Genomic DNA, 19,428 nt, shown 5'->3' on the forward strand with positions numbered 1-19,428 from the left:
TTCCAGGATTTTAGTTATCGTTGATCTTGGCGTTACTGACATTAGTTTTTATATTGAATTAAAAATGATCCTCTCCTTTTTTGTAATGGTTACAAAAAAGGATGTTTGGCTGAATTTTTAAAACTTTACATAAGACATGAAACGAAATACAGGCATTAAATATTCATAAGGACACCAAAATAAATGTATCATCAGTAGAAAAGTGGAAAATCGGACATGAAAGTTTCAGTGTCTATGCTATTTTGTAGTGTATTATGGAAATAATACAGTGCAGTTAGAACACAGATAAGAAATAAACATTTATTGACATATATGGTTTTATAAATGGATTATGCTGATATTATGCGCCAAATTGAATTCTATAATGTGAAGCTCTACAAGTGAAGAGACTCTTTTGGTCATCGTACGCGTAGCCAGGGCCGGTTTTAAGGGCCATCGGGCCCCAAGCGGATTTTTGTCGGGCCCCCCTATCCTACGTTAGTTATACATAATGATTAATGATTATGGTTGGGTATGTAGTGTGTTGTTTGTTGTACAATTTACTAAATTATCTACGTAAAAAAAAAGTTTCAACGAACATAATGTATTTTAATAAACATTTTATAAAAAACATTTTAGTAATATTAAACAACATTTAACGCAAAAATAAAACATTTATAATAATTTTTGAACAGAATATAAAAGAAATAACTTAATAAGTAAACCAAATAAAAATTTGGGACATCGGATCAAATGTGTTTATTTCTACATTTCTCTTTTGCAAACTGGTCAATTATTAAATTGCAATCTAATTTTTCGATATTTGATCCTTCTATGTGGATCAGAGAAAGAGCATCGAGTCTTTCTTGGCTAATTTTGTATCTCAAATAAGTTTTGATCCTTTTTATCGCAGAAAATGAGCGTTCCCCGCTAGCATTAGGAACTGGTATAGTAAAATAAATTTCAAGCAACGTCAGCACATTAGGGAAACTTGATTTTAGTGACTGCACGAGTTCAAATTTTTCAATCATTTTCTTTTTATTCATATTGAGTAAAATGAGCCATTTCATCATTTAATACATCTCCTTCTACATCCGACTTATATGTACTTTTCAAGATATTGACAGACACTTCAAATGCTATGTCATCGATATTGCTAAAAAACACTTAAAACGTTCGTTGACAGTTTGATAGCTTTTAATTTGTCTTTCAAGATCTTGAATTATGGAGTCATATATTACGTAATGGGCTTCCACCTTAAACTTCTCTTTGCCACTCAGGTGAACTTCATTTTCTTTTGTTTCGTCGAAAAATACTTTTCTTTTTCTAGTTCGAGAAAAATCTTCTTTATAGGTAGCATCATCCACTAAAGTCGCTGCCTCAATTTCGATACCGTCAAAATGGAATTGGAAATATTCGCTGCTAAATATCAAACACTTGCTTGCCGCCTCATAAACAATAAAAGGCATTGATGTTAGAGACAGTGGGCCTATATTGAATAATAAATAACATAAAATGAATTATTTATATCTACACAGAGAGAAAGATTTAATTTATATAAGTGGTAGATATTTCTGATAATTAAATAATTTAATTCGTATCGGGCAATTAAATATGTAATTGAAGGAATTCAATTATTTAATTGGTAAATTTAATTGGTTAAAGAAAATCATATTTGCTATAAGTAATATTTTACAATACAGAAAAAACATGATTTAATTCTCTTAATAATAGTTTATTTGTTTCAGTATTATATTATAATATCTATAATTAATGATTGTCAACAAGAATATCTTGATTTAATTTGTGGTAAGTAAATTATAATTTAGAATAGAAAGGTATATATTATTCCTAATTTTAATAAGATTTTTAAAACATATATATTTTATCTGTAACAGTAAACTTTAATTACGAGAAGCATACTAGTTTTGTAACTAAAATTATTTTTTATTTGCGTAAAAACAATATTTTTTATACGCAGAATTAAGATTTAATTATTGTAAAAATTTGTTCAATATGCTGGCTGTAGGGCACTTGACTTGAAGTATAATCGATTCTCTTGATTCAGCAACACTGGGTTTCCCACTTTTTTAACTTCATTGACTTATTACATATGAACGAACATAATAGATAAGTCTGAATAAGGGTTCGTGAATCTGAAATTTGGAAAAAGATTATGTCTATCTGGGTTAGGGGGCGCATATTTATATGCTTTTGAAATTTAACATACCTTGTGATAATTCGCCTTGTAACAGGTCAACTAAAAACTCATTGTCCGTGTTGACACAAGTCTTTTTCTTCAGCTCCAATGCTGCGTCAAACAGAGCACAGAATTTCGTAAAAAGATTATTTTCTTTTTGTGGATATTCGGATATTCTATCTCAAAATCTTTTTCAATCTGAAAATTAAGGCGTTTGGTATTAGAGAGAAAATCACAATGGTAATAAAGTAATAATAATAATAACAAAAAGGGCTTACTAGGATATATCCAAAATGATACTTCAAAATAAGTCATTCGTTTAAAATACTGGACACAGTCTGAAAGGCCGAAGTGGCCGACTGAGTACGTTTGAAACTATTGGTTTCGATCCAATGCTTGAGAACGTCCTCAAACGGTTCGGAATGATGTTCGAGCCAAATTTTGGAATTTAGAGCTACTTCAGATATTTGATCTAAAAAAAAACATGAATATATAACGTGTGATAATTTTTACAGAATAGTCCTAACCTTCTCCTTAAGTACTAAATTCATCATCGCAACTATCTGTTTCGGCTCTGGATTCCATTTTTGGAAGTACTCCTGCTTCTCTTAAAATGGCCAATTCGTTCTACAATTCACGGACTACCAAGAAATAGACGAACGCCAGTAATATTTTAATTCTAGGAGGCATGATTTAATTGCCACAAGTAAACTTTAATTTCTAGAATTATATAATTAATTTTATTCTTTCAATAAAATTATAATTATTAATATTTCTCTTTTCATTATTATGAAAAATGTAATTTAATTGGCGGAATAAAATTTTGGTAAAAATGTTTAATTCTTTGGGTTTTTTATAAACTTAGCAAAGTTTTAGTTGAATAAACAATAATTTTATTGCTGTTACAATACATTTCTCAATTAAATAATTTAGTTGCATTAATTAAGTAGAAAAATTAATTAATTTTATAGCAAATATGCTTTTCTTATTCGAATTCATATTTTCTGTTTTGAATTAAATTATTTTTAAGAAAAGTAAATAAACTGATTTAATACACACGAATAATTTATTTCTCTCTGTGTACTATACCGTTGGCGGTTGATCATGAACATTATATTGTACATAATAAAGAAATTTTAGTTAAAATATTTTCTTTACCTTTTTTAAGAGGCCATTTATTTATTGACTTCTGCTTCATTTTCATATTTATATTTTCTTTATGACCAAAATACGGGCCCCTTCGGGACCCGGGCCCCCAAGCGGCCGCTTGTCCCGCTTTATGTATAAAGCATATCGCGCACTTATGCGAAGCGCGGCGCGGCGCAGCGCGGCGAATTTTTGATGGGTCCGCTAACTTATGCACGGTTTTGCGTACGCGGTTGGTATTTAAAGTTGTTTTGAGCTGACCGTTTTAATTTTAGTGTTATCTCTATGACGGTTTGATAAAGGTGTGTTAAAATTTCATTATGTGCTCAAGTTCTAGCAGCAGTTCAGAGGGAGATTTTCTTACTTTATGTACAATAGCTGAGGAAGAAGAAATGCGTGAGAACAAAAAAAGAAAATCTTGGATTCATAATATAAATATAAAAAGAAATACGTACGGAGAATTCCATCACCTTCACTCAGATCTTCTGGAAGACGAAAGAAAATAGACACCCGAAATAGATTTCGAAAATGACCGAAAACAGAGATAGTTTCCGCAGACCACCGCGCACTAGGGCACGCGAAGCGCGCCGAAGAGAATTTCCTCGCTTTGGATTCCAGGTCTGCAACGAACTGTACATAATAAAGAAATTTTAGTTAAAATATTTTCTTTACCTTTTTTAAGAGGCCATTTATTTATTGACTTCTGCTTCATTTTCATATTTATATTTTCTTTATGACCAAAATACGGGCCCCTTCGGGACCCGGGCCCCCAAGCGGCCGCTTGTCCCGCTTTATGTATAAACCGGCGCTGCGCGTAGCTGTAGGCAGCGGGACATTTTCCTTTGGAATAACCTGGATAGTTGACGGGCCATCTTCTGCTATCGCATGCACTAGGTGAGTTGTACTGACCTATAAAAAAGTTAAAAAAAGGTGGTTAATCATGTGTAAAATGTCTATTATAGTCTATTTTATAGTCTGACAGTACAGTAGGTCAGTGATACGTCTGACCGAAACGTTGTGTAAGTTGAAAAAGACAACGGAAGTCCGAAATTATTTTAGTTTCAATTTTCAATACTGAATAATTGTCTACCACGTCCAAAAACAAACCACATTTCTTTTCTTTAAGGTACAGTGATTCTTCTCTTTGATTATATCTGTTTTTAGACCAAAATATTTTTTTTTCAAAAACTATTAATTTTAGATACATGAGTAGAGTGATATAAAAACGGCGTCCAGTTGGCTTGGAAATGAACATCAATGACATTCCCTATATAATTTTACATATAAAATGACAGCGATCTTCATTTCGTAGCTATCGCTGACGCTTTTTTTTTCGATAATTTTTAATCAAAAATGGGAGTACACACACATTTGAAATAAAAAAAATGTCATCAGCTTGTGAAACATTGATACGCAAATTATCAGTATAATACTATTATTATCTATATTAAAGAAGATATAGTTAAACTTGCCAGACGTAGTTTGATACTTAATCTCGATAAAAATGAATATTTTTCTTCTGATCTTAATGAACTATTGGAAATAATTTTACCTCTGCAACAGTAGTGGTCGTTGTTAAATCTGTTACAGGCTGACTGACAGGCAATTGTTTGTCCTTGGTGATTTATTCGTAAATCGTTGGGACATTGGCTGTTAACATCCGCTAAGCAACCAGCTCTCTTGCAGTTATATCGGCCACCATCTCCACGTCCACCTACCGGTTCAATCTACATAATGTCAATAAATTAGTATTTGTTTGGAAGTTAAAGAAAAAATATTTGTAAATATTAATAAACAAGCTGAACCTAATTACAGAGCTAAATAAGAATGACATAAATCTAATAAAAAATTCTGAAACATCAAATGTAGAAAAAATAAAACTTTAATTTAGAAATAAATAAGAATAAAACAACGCGTAATTTTTGATAGTTTAACTTTGAGTTTGTTGTCTATATTTTTATTAACGTATTTCAATTCTGTACTTGCTATAATACAATATTTATTATTTATCTACTAGTCTTGTAATTGGAAACTTTTATATCAATAAATAAACAGGGTGAGTCTTAAATAAGTGCAAATATTTTAGGGTTTGTGTATTTCGGCTCCAGAAACAACTCCGATTTGACTCCGTTTTTTTACGATTTTTTTTTAAATTTGTTATTTTTAGAAAAAAGATGGTTTTTTGAATTTTTTATCCCATTTTGTACCCCAGAAAAAATAACAGTGGTTCTTAAAATTTAGGCAAAATATATATTTTCTTTAATTTTCAAAGTAAAATAACTCGGTTATTTTGGACTTATTTCCAAAACGATAAAGAGAATGTGTGTTTCTTCTGTCGTGATCTACTGGCCCTAAAAATACTTGGACTTATGTAAGGCTCACCCTGTATAATTAGAGCGGATTAAAGCCACCCTAACTCCATAAAAAATAAAGATACTAAGAAAGGTGATTAAGAAATTATTCTCTTATTATTAAAATCTGGAGTGTTTTAATCTAGTTTTTTCTTGGTTTGTATGTATATATTTGTCAAATAAACCTACGTTTTGATTATTTTAGGACAAATTCACCAATTTCTTTATATAATCATAAGTCAAAATTTTGCAGTGTATAATACGGCAAAAAATTAGTAAATCTCCCTACATTCTGTAACATAGATTACATAATGTAATTTACTTACGAAGGCTCTGATGTTAAAACCATCAACAAGTGAGATATCGTAGTAATCTAGCCCAGCGTCTCCTTTCAATTTAATTTCCAATAGGGTAGCAGGAGGTACACCTCCTGCTCCTGCACATTCTACTCTATTTCCACAGTCACCGGTCATGCAATGCTTTGAATTAGGGTCACACCATGTCCTAGGCCAAAATCGCCCTGCCCAGTTGTCAGGAGCATTTACGGAAGTCTAATAAGAAAAATATATTATACGGCTGACAAATAGACAAATCTTATTTTTTTTTATTTACGTTTTTTACATTAAAAAATGTCTACATTATAGGGAATGAATTTCTCAATTATTTTTTTTTTATTTCTACAATTCATAGATTCAGTTTAATATACAGTTACATACTGATGTATTACCCGTTTTTATTATACAGGGTGTCCCAGAAATAAGTGCAAGTATTTTAACTATTAGTATAGTTCAATCCCAGAAACACGCCTATGAGTTTTTTTTCGCGAAAAACAAGATTTAAAAATTCGAAATTTTTTGAAAATTTTTTGGAATTTTTTTTAGTTTTTATTTAAAAAACATAATTTCGTGATAGTATGGCAACATAGATATTAGCTTAAATTTACAAGAAAGAAAATCCAGAAAAGGTTCAGTGGTTTTCAAAATTTTAGCAAAATATAATTTTGAAAAATAGGATTTTCAAAGTAAAATAACTCAGTTATTTTGGACTTATTTGAAAAACGATAAAGAGAAAATTTGTTTCTTTTATCGAGATCTGCCACCCCTTAAAAAATACTTTCTCTTATTTCTAGGACACCCTGTATAACCAGACCCGGCTACGTGTTGCTGTGACTCAGGTCAGTGATGAGCAAGTACCCAGTATATTGAAATTTGGGTAAATAGCCAAGTTTTTGCACACGGTATATACCCAAAGGTCAATAAATGGTATATCGAATTTGGGTAAATACCATTCTACTCGGTATATACCCAATCATACTCACGTTATACAACAATTTTTAAATTGTTGTATAACGTGAGTATGATTGGGTATATACCGGTATATATTTTAAAAAACAATTGGTTGTTAAATTAAAATTATTGAATTATTAATATCGCTATTAAAAAATAGGGGTTGATGGTAGAAGGGTGAACATTTAGGGTTGTATGTATTTTTTAATGCCACATCATAAAAAAATAGATAACAACCTATCCTCGGACCTACTAAATATACATATTAAATTTCATCAAAATCGGTTAAGGCGTTTGGGAAGTGTATGGTAAACTGTGACACGGAGAATTGTATATATTAGATATTTTATATTTACCGTTTGTCCTTGATTTAAGACGAATCCCCCATTGCGTAAATGTTCATGACCAGGGTTTCCTTGAATACCAACCCATACAGGACCACCCTCTCTATTAGTGATGTCAAATCTGACAGCGTTTACCGTGGTGGTGCACAGGAATGCCCATAACATGAAATTTTTAACACCCATCGTATTTAGTTATTTGTTTGATCTTACAAATACACTGAACTACATTTTGATTAGGTGCTCTGTTTTTATAGTTTATTACATTTGCAGCTTACTTATCTTGTATTAAGACTCCTTAAGCATAATATGTAGTTGGATTATACCAAAAAACGTTTTAATTTATTTATATTTCACCATAGAGATTTGATATTTACAATTATTTGTTGTTAAAAGTTTGTGTTGAATAAAAGTATTAATTCTAAAATATTATTTTTATATTACTGCACATAATTTTATGTTTTGTATTTTAAAGTGATTGGGATACTTAAGAAATTTGAAATTATAAATCCCTATCAGTGTATTATACAAAGATTGTTATTTATTGGTAAATAAGTGTGACAATTTGAATATATATATAACTTCGAAATTCCCGGTTATTAAATTTTGTATTTATAGAATATTAAGCAATTATTTTAGCAAAATATATCGGCGGATCAGAGGTTAGGGTTAGGATAAACAACATGTATCTCATTCGGAAAAACCAGAAAGTCTCCAGTTTTAAATATTACATTTATTGATAAAAATACTAAGGAAATAGTCTATCTATTTTTATATTCGTGCATTAGAGACGGGAGCCACGTCATGGAAACACCTTCTTTCGTCAATTTTGTTTGACGTTTCATTAGACAAATTTGAAATTGATTTTATATTTTAAGGTTTTGATATTTTATGATTGTATGCGAAGTGTATAAATCTGGAAAACATTATATCAGGATTCGAACTACAGTGAGATGTGAATCTTAGAAAGAGACTGTATGAAAAATAATAATTATATAATCAATTTTTCCCTAGTACATCTTAAGAGCAGTAAACAATATTTGTTTATGTATTAGGGGGATTCTAAGGGTGTCATTTACCAAGAGCCTATGGCCCGAGGGACAATGATTGCCCGAGGTTATTGACACTTTATAATTTCCGTGGTACATTAGTAATAGGTAATTTACATTAGTAATAAGTACATAGGTAATTTTATTCCTTACTGAATTTAGTACATATATTTTGTCCCATTTTAAAACGACACAAATGTTGTATTTATTAATCTTCCGGCATATTTGTATTAACGCTGCTGGTAGGAACATTGGTTGTTGCCAGTTTACTATTGTACTAAATGACCTGTTATATGATATTGTTATAAATTGACGTTGTGGTCAATCGAGTTCAGGTTTGCAAGCTGGTCAAAGTAAGGTTAAAGCTGAAGAAGCTTTGGAAGTCAGCCTTAATTGGGAAAAAAAATCCACAAAAAGTATTCACGGTGGCGTTTTTTTACAATAGACAAAAAATGTAGTAATTACTAGAGGGACCTTTTTACGAAACTTACTTTTTTTACCTATTAGTGCAATATTATACAGTGTCACTGATATGTATGGAAACGGTCGATTATTGGGCAAAATATACGAGGTACCGGAAAAAGTTGAAAAAAAAACAAAACTCGATATTTCGGAAACCGTTGGATTTAGGTACATTATATGTATTACAATTTTTGCTTAAAATTGAAGGAAGAATTGAAATACCCAATAATATACAGGTCTATTTAAGAAAATGAATCTTTATGACCGACCCTGTATACTTAAATTTATTACAGGATGTTAGGCATTTAAAAACCCTATAATATACCTTATGATTAAAAAAAACGGCGTCCAGTTGGCTTGGAAATGACGACCGATGACATTTCCCATATAAATTTACATATAAAATGACAGCGATCTTCATTTCATAGCCATCGTTGACGCCTTTTTTATTCGATCATACGGTATTATATAATTATAGCGACCCTATATACTCATTTTATGATAAATGGGAAAGATGAGAAATGAACGCTTATGCACTTATTTATTTGTTTATTCACACAGACCATTTGCCAAATTTCAATTTTACATTATATGATTTTTGAGTTCGATTCTGTCGTTATGCACCAAACTGGATTCTATAATGCGAAGCTTTACAAGTAAAGAGACTCTTATGATCGTCGTATGCGTAGCTGTAAGCGTCGGGACACTTGCCTTTGAAATAACCTGGATAGTTTACAGGCCATTTTCTGCTATCACATGTTTGAGCTGAATTGTACTGACCTGTAAAAGTTGAAAGTCAAAATATTGTTAATTAGTATTTTAATGCAACATATCTTAATATTCTATTTCTATAGCTTTTTGGAATTAGTAAACAACAGTGAGTTATGACATAACACATTTTAGATTGAATTTTTTTACAAAAATATAATCAAATATAAAGAATATTAAATTAATTTTACCAAAGGTATTAACTATTTCGATAATATCCTTGATTAAATAATTTGTTAGTCTATAAGCATATCATATTGTAGACAATATTTACCTCTGCAGCAGTAATAATCCGTGTTAAACTTATTGCAAGCTGATTCACAAGCAATAGTTTGTCCCTGGTGGACAATTCGTAAGACATCGGGACATTGGGTGTTAACATCCGCTAAGCATCCTGCTCTCTTGCAGCTATACTGGCTACCATCTCCACTTCCACCTACTGGTTCAATCTACAAAATATTAGTAAATCAGTATTTGCTTTGAAAGTTCAAAACAGTTATTCAATGATTTACTAATAGTTAAATGAATATATATTTTATTTGCCCAACAGGACAAATCTAATCAGAGACCTAAATAATATAATAAAAATATCTGTAATATTATTTAGTCGAATGAATTATTACTATTAGCATAAATCATCAATAAACAAGGAGTCATTATTAAAAGATTGGTGTTGAGTTTTTTTTGTTGTTAAGTAAGTACTCCAAAAAAGTATTTTTAAACAATTGATGGACAGCACTAAATAGTATAATGAGTAAACTTACGAATGCTCTAATGTTAAATCCATCAACAAGAGAGATATCGTAGTAATCTAATCCAGCATCTCCTTTCAGTGTAATTTCTAACAGGGTTGCTGGAGGTACACCTCCTGCACCTGCGCATTCTAGTTTATTACCACAGTCACCAGTTAAGCAATGTTTTGAATTATAATCACACCATGTCCTAGGCCAAAACCGTCCTGCCCAGTTGTCGGGTGCATTTATGGAAGTCTAAGAAAAAATAAAAAAAATGTTATTTAGTTGTATAAAGTAGTTAGTATATATTTTTATACGAATATATTTTAGTTGTATACATTAGCAGTTAGTAGTTACTATCAATGATGCAAAAAATATACCGTATGATCGAAATGGCGTCTAGTTGTCTTGGAAATGACAATCGATGACATCCTTTATATAATTTTACATATAAAATGAGACCGATCTTCATTTCATAGCCATTGCTGACGTTTTTTTCCGATCATATCGTATGTCTTTTATAGTATTGGTAGTAGTAAATTTTTACTTAGTACGCTGATTTATACAGGGTGACAATTTGAAAACGAACAGTATTTAATATTGCCTCTACCGATGACCGTATGAAAATTTGGCGAAACACGTCAATTTACATATCAAGGGGGACAATTTTTGAGGCATTTGTTATCGTGTTACTTTCAAACCCTTGACCCCCAGGGCACCTACCCCTAAAATTTTAAATGGCAACCCCTATTTCTTTTACCATTTTTATGTTTCGCCAAATTTTCATACTATCATCGGTAGAGGTAATATTAAATACTGTTCGTTTTCAAATTGTCACCCTGTATATTTTTTTTTCCTTATATATTATATGGGGTTATTATATGGTAAACTTTAGGTTTTCTAAGTTATATTTAGAATTTTTTTTCAAAATCCATATTTAATAATAAGAAGGAATCTTACTCAACAGACTTTTCACTAGGTTTAGATCAAAAAGGAAGTAGGTATATTTCTTTCACAGCCCTATGATTTTAAGATGAAATTATTTGTTCAACAATAGGAGTATCTAGTATTAAAATAAGGAGAAGACACTGAAAACATGAGACGATCAAATCTATTTTTCCAAGGCTCCTTGATTAAGTATTAGTATTTTTAACATAACCATGGCACTCTAGATTGATTTTTTTACAAAGTTTTTTACAAAGAGACCTGGTTTATAAATCCAAAAGAGTCTTTTTGCTTCTTTTGGAGGAGTAATAAATGTTTTAAATTATTTAAACCAAAAATTAGAAAATTAAAAAAAGTATATGAATCATTCTTATATTAAGCAAAAAATAAGTATATTTCAGACATAAGTATCCTACACAGTAAAATATTTACCATTTAGACGGTCTTTTTAAATAGAAGATAAGAAATAATATTTTCAAAACATTTTTTATTTATAATGACACATTCTGTATAGATATAACTAATTTTTAGTTTTGTTTTTCTTATTTTTACATAAGCAATAATAAATTTATTTTATTGAAATTCCAATATCGATTTAAATTTACTGTCCGGATTTATTAAATCACCCTGTACCGTACAAACATTCAAAACATACTATCTATATTTTATTTAAAATTATTGTTCTTTTATAAATTTACGGTAGGATTGAAAAATATATCTAACTTTAACTCATTTTTTTAACTACAAACTTAAAAAGAGCTTAATTAACCAACGCTACTGATAATTAAAATAAACAAATAATAATAATTATTTCTAAAAAAACTGCATTTATATTCTGATAACAGTGCAAAATATCGAAGATATTTATAACTTTATTTAAATCATTAATAATTATAGAGTTATTGTAATTACCGATTGTCCTTGGTTTAAGATAAATCCTCCATTTCGTAAATGGGGATGACCAGGGTTTCCTTGAATACCGACCCATACTGGTCCACCTTCCCTATTAGTTATGTCAAATGTGACAGCGTTTACCAAGGTGGTACACAGAAATGTACATAATATGAAATTTATAATACCCAGCATATTATATTTATTATTTACTTTAGAAACAACTACTGAACTTCACGTTCAGGATCCTACATTTATAGTTTGTTACATTGCATTTAGCTTATCTACTATTAAGACTTCTAAAGCATTCCCATTTTTATTTATATTGAAAAGCTTTATTATTTATTAATATTTAGCCAAATTAAAATTAATACTGGTAGTTTATTTGCCTAAAAAATTACTTTTAATTGTAAGTTTGATACTAATATTTGGACTTTAATAACAACGTTTCATATTATATACCTTGCTTTAAAGTGAATGGAATACTTAAACAATTTGAAATTATAATTTACTATCAGGTATATTTAACAAACATATTTTTCTACTTAAAAAGTGTGAAAAATTGAATATGTATAAGTCTATTAAATATATTATTATATTAAATAAGTTATAGATAATGTTTAATTTAAAATAAAGTCCCTAAAAGTTAAAATAAAGTAAAAATTCAAAAGTAAATTTACCATAGGTTTTTTTGTGCAAATAAAAGGAATATTCTTAATATTTAAATGGCAATTTTTATAGTAATATTCGTATTTATGAATATAAATAAAATATAATATTCACATTTTGTCCAAAATTATTATATTCATTATCTACTTCATGTGTTACGAATCCGGAATATTTAATTTAGATTTATGATAATTATTACCTGAGAAATAAGAATATTTATACTTAATTAGTTCTGATGAATTGTGTGGTATACAGCGTAACGCGGATTTTCTTTGTGGTTGAATTCTTTTAAAATAGTAATACGTTAGTATTTTTTATTTTTAACCACTTCTCGAATTTCGTAAATTATTTATTAAGTTCGACAAGTTTCAGTCAAAAATCCTACAAAAATTAAATTACAAATAAAATAATTATATTTTGTTAATATACAGTGGGATATTGTTTTATAGTAGATTTATACTGTCTCAAGAAGATCATGATGTCATGATCTATTTAGTGGTTTTAAAAAGATAAATTTTCTGCACTTTTTAAGTTCTAAAATATTTAAATACCTAACGCATTATATCTAGATTTGACTCATCCTTCAACAATGCAATTTAGAAATTATTAGCATTATTTAGCATGTTATTAGCATAACATAGCATTATCTAGCATTCCATTTTGATACAGTCAAATAATAAAGCACTTAACAATTAATTAGTAATCATTTGTTCTTTTCTAACTTATATCATTAATATTGCTTTAAATTGTATAAGATGTTAAAATTAAAAAGATTATACAGTAAAAAAACCCTCCAGAATAGATAATAACATTATATGCTTGCTTCATCCACGTTACCGTAGATGGAGCCAAGAAGGCTTAGGTAGGGTATATATAAATTAATATACGGTAACGTGGGGGATGAAGCAAGCATGTTTGTCCAGTAGGACGCTGGTTTTAATTTTGGCGGTACGATCTGTGATTGTCACAGCTGCCGCTACATGGCGTAGAGCGTCTAGCACTCTCGCCATAGTAGTACGTTTTGTACTCAAATGCTATTCTCTGCTTTTCGTTGGTCAGACCGAGGTCTTCGTTGGTCAGATCCGAAACCGGTCGTCGAATGGCTGTTCCCTTCGGTCTGATGAACTTAATGCAGAGAATAAACATATATGTAGGGTTTTTGGCCCCTTTTTCCGCTACTCGTATTTTGTTTATTAATAACATTAGGTATAGTTTTTCTGAAACATAAAGCGTATATCGTGAATGTGTGAATTAACCTGTATATTTATAAAACTACTTTAAAATATATACCATTATTGCCAGCATATTTTACGAAACATTATTTTAAGAGACATTGAAAATATCATATAGAAAACCTAATTCGAAGCTTTTGTGGACTACTAAGTCAACTGTATATTCCAGTTATGACCCACAAAGAAAGGAAATGCATTTTCTACGAAAACTTGAAGGGATAGGTAAAAAATGGTATAATACAATTTGATAGACAATTAAATTGTGCATGTACTTCTCCTAAAATATACAGGGTGTTTCATTTAAATTAAACAAGTTATTGTCGTTTAAAGCTACAAATTATTTAAAATAAATTTTTAGACACTCTGTATGAGGTAGTATTATTTTTATTATGGCAACACAATAACTGATTAATAAATAAACTTCAGTAAATATTTAGTATTAAAAACTTTGATGGACTTTTGGTGGGACCGAAACTTATCTGCAACAACTAAAAAGAGACTTGGAAGAACATTGGTGGAGTCTTTGCTATGGTTCAGAGCTGTGGACTCTGAGTGCAGACGTGAAGCGCAAAATCCAAGTTGTTGAAATGGACTACCTTAGAAGAAGTGCAGGTATATCTAGGATGGAAAAAAAGACAAATATCGAGGTCAGGCGTATCATGAATGCATCGGAGGAGACAGTACTGGATCTAATCGAAAATCCAGCTTAAAATGGTTTGGACATGTTCTGCGTGCATGCCGAGAACAGGTGGCCAAAAGAGTTTTTCAATGGGCTCCCCAGGGCAGAAGAAGAGAGAGGTAGACCTAGAAAATCCTCCTGAACGGAACGGTTACGGAAGCAATGGAAGCTCGTAACCTAGAAGCTGATGACGCTCTAAATCGAGATGTGTGGCGTAGGGTAACGGGAAGGCAGCAATAGGCTGTAGTTGGAAATGAGTATTAAATACTTAAACCAAATCCCGTTTATATATATATATATATATATATATATATATAATATATGTAAATACCAATCTGAGTGTTTCAGATTAAAAAAAGTGCTGGGTATTGGACAACAATTTTTTAAGGAAAAGTGTTTCAAAATAGGGTTATAAAAAACTGAGAATTAAAACTCCAATTGGGTTTGTTTTTCGACTCTGGGGTGTCAATTCCTGTGACATTTTGAAACTTATTACTAGTATAACATATTGCAATCAATAGATCAGAAATAAACTTTATTTATTTTTCAATTACATTATATGATTTTTTACTTTGATTATGTTGTTATGCACCAAACTGGATTCTATAATGCGAAGCTTTGCAGGTGAAGAGACTCTTACGGTCGTCGTATGCGTAGCTGTAAGCATCGGGACACTTGCCTTTGAAATAAGCTGGATAGTTTTTAGGCCATTTTTTACTATCACACGTCTTAACTGAGTTGTATTTGCCTGTAAAAAATGCATGTTAAAACAGTAATTCATTTAAAATATAACGTATTTTAATAGCCGATTTACGTATTTTGACGTAACTTTTCTGTTTCAGAATTTCAATTTACATTACCATTGCTACCAGAATTTGTAAAATTTTGACAGCTTTCTTGATAGAATGGGAAATATTTCATATTTTGGAAGCAGTCAATATTTTAAATAAACTTTACCTCTACAGCAGTATGCGTCAGTATTAAACTTATTGCAAGCCGAATTACAAGCAATAGTTTTTCCTTGGTGTGTAACTCGTAACTCTTTTGGACATCCACTATTAATATCAGCTAAGCAACCAGCTCGCTTGCAGCTATATTTGCTACCGTCTCCTTTTCCACCCACAGGTTCAATCTACAAAATATTAAGAAAATCTATTGAACAGTTAACAATTCTGTATTAATATTAAAATATGTATAATAGATGATAGTAAAACCAACCGTTATAGTTAAATAGTTTAGGTTCTTAGTAGGCATACTTTAATTTTAGTTAGGCCGTACTCTTATGGAAAAGGCTACATAAGTGGAATTATTGAAATACTTTTTTGTCTTTTCTGTTGCTTAATTAGGATGAGTCAATCACTTTTTTTGTATGCGAACATTTTTTGAAAACGGTTTGGTCTCTTTCTTTCATTGAACCACTTTAATTCATGGTTACATATTTTTTAATGAAAGATCTCGAAATTTATCGATTTCGTAAGTTTTTAATACTTATTGATATTGGGACTTTGAAAGTAAGAAAAGTATTTCAATAATTCCACCCATATGTGGGCTAGCCTCCAGATTATTACAATAAAATTACTGTTGATTTTTAGTTGTTTCCTAACGAACATGGTTAACCAAATGTGTTTTTAGAGGAAAGACATATTATTTCTTCAATTTTTAAATGTTGTTCTGTGATTTTAAACTCGTACTTAATTTTAAAGGTGTCATATTATTGGTGCTTTTTAGGGAAGTTTAGTTTTTTCAACACAATCTTGAAAATTATCTTAGAGTGAATCTTATTATAGAGGAATTTATTTTTATTTATTTTATACCTATAAACTAATTTAAAAAATAACCTATTAAACAGAGACATGTAATTAATGTACTTACGAATCCTCTAACGTTAAATCCGTCAACCAGAGAGATATCGTAGTAATCCTTTCCAGCGTCACCTTTTAATGTAATTTCTAAGAGAGTAACGGGAGGCACACCTCCAGCTCCAGCACATTGCAGTTTGTTTCCACAGTCACCAGTTAAGCAATGCTTTGTTCTTGAATCGCACCATGTCCTAGCCCAGAAACGTCCAGCCCAGTTATCGGGTGCGTTTATGGAAGTCTAGAAATATATTATTTGTGGTATAAAAGAGCATTCAAATACAGAAATAAGAATAAGAAAATAAATAAATAAGTCAATAAGAAAAAATGTTCTTAAAACCAGTTATAAGTTAAGTCTGTAGGTTCAGATGACAATACATCGAAAAGTTTAATAGAGATAAATTTAAAAATATACTCTATGGTGTATACAGTATGTCCTCGGATTGTTTTTTTGAATTTGTTTCTTTACAACAAAACGAAAAACTTATTTATTATTGACATTTTGAGAAAAATGCATTCTTCATAAAAAAAAATTGTTTGTTTTAAAATGGTTTAATCTCGTTTATACTTTTCCATATTTTCACAATTCGGGGACATACTGTATAGTTTAATTTTCTAGAAATATAAGTAAACTTTTTGATACATTTTCGGAAGATCTGAGAAAACATCTTTTTGTAATTTTTTCAGGTTTAATTTTTTCAATTTTTATCTGACAGGAAAAATATACTAAATTAGAAATTGTTAACTTTTAGATTAACAAACGTAGAAGAAATATTATAATTAAGTTTAATTAATAATTTAAGTTTTGGAGCTTCCCTGAAAATATGTACAGTATTAGTTAGCGTTTTAGTTTCTCTCACTTCTAAGAGTTTTGAATTAGATGATTGAATAAAATAACAAATTATGACTTTTAGTAACGTGTATTAATGTATTACTAATGACTACGCTTAAGGGCAGACACTTATTAGTTATATTAAACTATATACTCCATGAAATTACTTTGTTTCATCAATAAATAAAAATTAATGGGTTAAATCTTTAAAATATTTATTTACACTTGACCTCAAACCAAGAATAAAATTTACTTAAAAGACTATATCCTCCTTTACATAGGCATTTTATATATTAGAAGTGTATCAGATACCGTATGATCGACAAAAAAACCGACGTCCAGTTGGCTTGGAAATGACGATCGATGACATTTCCTGTATAATTTTACATATACAATGACAGCGATCTTCATTTCATAGCCATTGCTGATGCCGTTTTTATTCGATCATATGGTATTTTTTTTCTAAATTCTAAAATATACTAGGTTACACAAGCCCTTTCTGTTTAGTAGTTTTATGGAAATTTGATAAAAATATATGCATAAAGACTATTTTTAATTTTTCTATTTCGAATTTAAATATTATTTATTTATTTTGTCTTGAATACCATTAAAATGATATTACAATTAATACATATGTTTATAAAAACATTTTAAGTTGACACCTATATACATATATTTATTAATATTAATATGTAAATCTTTTTATTTAGTAAATTTTAATTTTTACTAAATAATTATTTGTATGATCATATTCATAATTACCGATTGCCCTTTATTTAATATGAATCCTCCATTGCGTAAATGAGGATGACCTGGGTTTCCTTGAATACCGACCCATACTGGACCACCTTCTTTATTAAGGATGTCAAATTTGACAGCGTTTGTCAATTGGCTGCACAAAAATGTGGCTAATATAAACTTTAAAAAACTCATTGTATTTATTGTCTATTAAGTAATTGACTTTTCAAATACAACTGTACTACCCTTTAAGTAATTAATATATTTATATAGCATTTTTACCTTGCATTTTACTTATCTAAATTATTAAGACTCCTAAAACATTTGCAAAAAAGCCCAAGTGCAAAAAAGCTTTTTTATTTATTTATATTTGATCATATAAACTTGACATTGTTAATAATCTATTATTTGATCATTTATATTGGAATGAATGGTTATGGTACCATTTCTTTTTTAATTAATCTAAATATTGGTATTTTTTCATTTTAAAAGTGTGTGGAGTACTTAATATATTTTAAATTATAATTAAATAAACGTATTTTACTATTAAACAGGCGTATAAAATTTAATGTATTAATATATGTATATTAATTATTATTTTGTACAATTTAGATTACACATATCTTGAATATATCCCAGTTTATTATAATTCAAAAAAAGTATCAGTTTCGGTTTTGTATATTAAAAGAAAGATACATGTATAATAAGTACTTAAATGATAATTTTATATTAATACTCAGAAATATAGTTGAATGAATATGATCATTACAAAACATATTTAACATTTCACAAAAAAATATGTTTTTGGTGTTTGAATGACAATCAAAACTCTTTATTTATTTGAAGGGTTAATTATATATAATGATGGTAACGAAAAACTTGTTTAAATAAAATATCTTTTGCTGATTTTTTAATTGCGTATCAAATAGGCCCACGATTTTTCTGCGGATCTGTAAAAGCTGTTAGAAGAATGGCCACCAAAAGGTAGTTGATCATCAAATCTCTAGGATGGCGAAGAAGAAATTCATCAGGAGAGACACAGGAAAAGTTCACACAGACCATTTGCCAAAATTTACGCCAGGTTGATAAAGAAAGCTGTAGTCTACTAACAGTGTACCCTATACCGTAGCATCCTTCAGACAGAAATCTACGCTATCGAAAGATATGCGTACAATTTATCTTAAATATGAACTAATGGAAATGGGAAATAGCCATCTTATCCGATACTCAAGCAGCACTAGAAGCAATCAACTCATTAACCATCAATTCG

General features: G+C 29.7%; 3 protein-coding genes across 8 annotated transcripts; all 3 read right to left on the reverse strand.

Annotated features, from left to right (window-relative positions):
* Positions 1-720: 720 nt before the first annotated feature.
* LOC115881276 (pathogenesis-related protein 5-like) lies at positions 721-7,512 on the reverse strand. 6 transcript variants are annotated; one of them, XR_004050019.1, is made up of 9 exons: positions 7,319-7,512; positions 6,003-6,227; positions 4,878-5,052; positions 4,121-4,234; positions 3,338-3,460; positions 2,707-2,820; positions 2,458-2,651; positions 2,210-2,377; positions 1,734-2,135 (listed from the first exon to the last, which is right to left on the reverse strand). XR_004050019.1 is itself a non-coding variant. In XM_030898693.1 (6 exons), the coding sequence occupies exons 1-6, from the start codon at positions 7,487-7,489 to the stop codon at positions 1,119-1,121; spliced, it is 1,158 nt and encodes a 385-aa protein (XP_030754553.1). In that variant the 5' UTR covers positions 7,490-7,512; the 3' UTR covers positions 721-1,118. The 6 variants fall into 6 exon arrangements, 2 of the variants coding, with proteins under 2 accessions (XP_030754553.1, XP_030754554.1); XR_004050017.1 differs by having other exon boundaries at positions 2,707-2,899; XR_004050020.1 differs by lacking the exon at positions 3,338-3,460 and having other exon boundaries at positions 3,998-4,234.
* A 1,836-nt stretch (positions 7,513-9,348) lies between these two features.
* LOC115881278 (pathogenesis-related protein 5-like) lies at positions 9,349-12,384 on the reverse strand. The gene is made up of 4 exons (XM_030898695.1): positions 12,174-12,384; positions 10,347-10,571; positions 9,857-10,031; positions 9,349-9,594 (listed from the first exon to the last, which is right to left on the reverse strand). Exons 1-4 carry the CDS (start codon positions 12,345-12,347, stop codon positions 9,431-9,433), a joined length of 738 nt encoding a protein of 245 aa, XP_030754555.1. The 5' UTR covers positions 12,348-12,384; the 3' UTR covers positions 9,349-9,430.
* A 2,866-nt stretch (positions 12,385-15,250) lies between these two features.
* On the reverse strand, positions 15,251-18,399 carry LOC115881279 (pathogenesis-related protein 5-like). Its single transcript, XM_030898697.1, has 4 exons — positions 18,183-18,399; positions 16,605-16,829; positions 15,690-15,864; positions 15,251-15,480 (listed from the first exon to the last, which is right to left on the reverse strand). The coding sequence occupies exons 1-4, from the start codon at positions 18,351-18,353 to the stop codon at positions 15,317-15,319; spliced, it is 735 nt and encodes a 244-aa protein (XP_030754557.1). The 5' UTR covers positions 18,354-18,399; the 3' UTR covers positions 15,251-15,316.
* Between the last annotated feature and the right edge of the window lie 1,029 nt (positions 18,400-19,428).

The sequence above is a fragment of the Sitophilus oryzae genome, unplaced genomic scaffold, assembly GCF_002938485.1.
Source record: "Sitophilus oryzae breed Bouriz unplaced genomic scaffold, Soryzae_2.0 scaffold_1711_pilon_pilon, whole genome shotgun sequence".
NCBI classification, from domain to species: domain Eukaryota; kingdom Metazoa; phylum Arthropoda; class Insecta; order Coleoptera; family Curculionidae; genus Sitophilus; species Sitophilus oryzae.

Coding starts and splice junctions, on each gene's coding strand:
- LOC115881276 (XM_030898693.1), bottom strand. CDS start 7,489: ATGGGTGTTAAAAATTTCATGTTATGGGCATTCCTGTGCACCACCACG. Junction 4,235..4,877: donor CGACCACTACTGTTGCAGAG/GTAAAATTATTT, acceptor ACTTTTTTATAG/GTCAGTACAACTCACCTAGT. Junction 3,461..4,120: donor CGCGCAGCGCCGGTTTATAC/ATAAAGCGGGAC, acceptor TATGCTTTATAC/ATAAAGCGGGACAAGCGGCC.
- LOC115881278 (XM_030898695.1), bottom strand. CDS start 12,347: ATGCTGGGTATTATAAATTTCATATTATGTACATTTCTGTGTACCACC. Junction 10,572..12,173: donor TCTTAAACCAAGGACAATCG/GTAATTACAATA, acceptor ATTTTTTCTTAG/ACTTCCATAAATGCACCCGA. Junction 9,595..9,856: donor GGATTATTACTGCTGCAGAG/GTAAATATTGTC, acceptor CAACTTTTACAG/GTCAGTACAATTCAGCTCAA.
- LOC115881279 (XM_030898697.1), bottom strand. CDS start 18,353: ATGAGTTTTTTAAAGTTTATATTAGCCACATTTTTGTGCAGCCAATTG. Junction 16,830..18,182: donor TATTAAATAAAGGGCAATCG/GTAATTATGAAT, acceptor ATATATTTCTAG/ACTTCCATAAACGCACCCGA. Junction 15,865..16,604: donor GATTTAACGTTAGAGGATTC/GTAAGTACATTA, acceptor AATATTTTGTAG/ATTGAACCTGTGGGTGGAAA.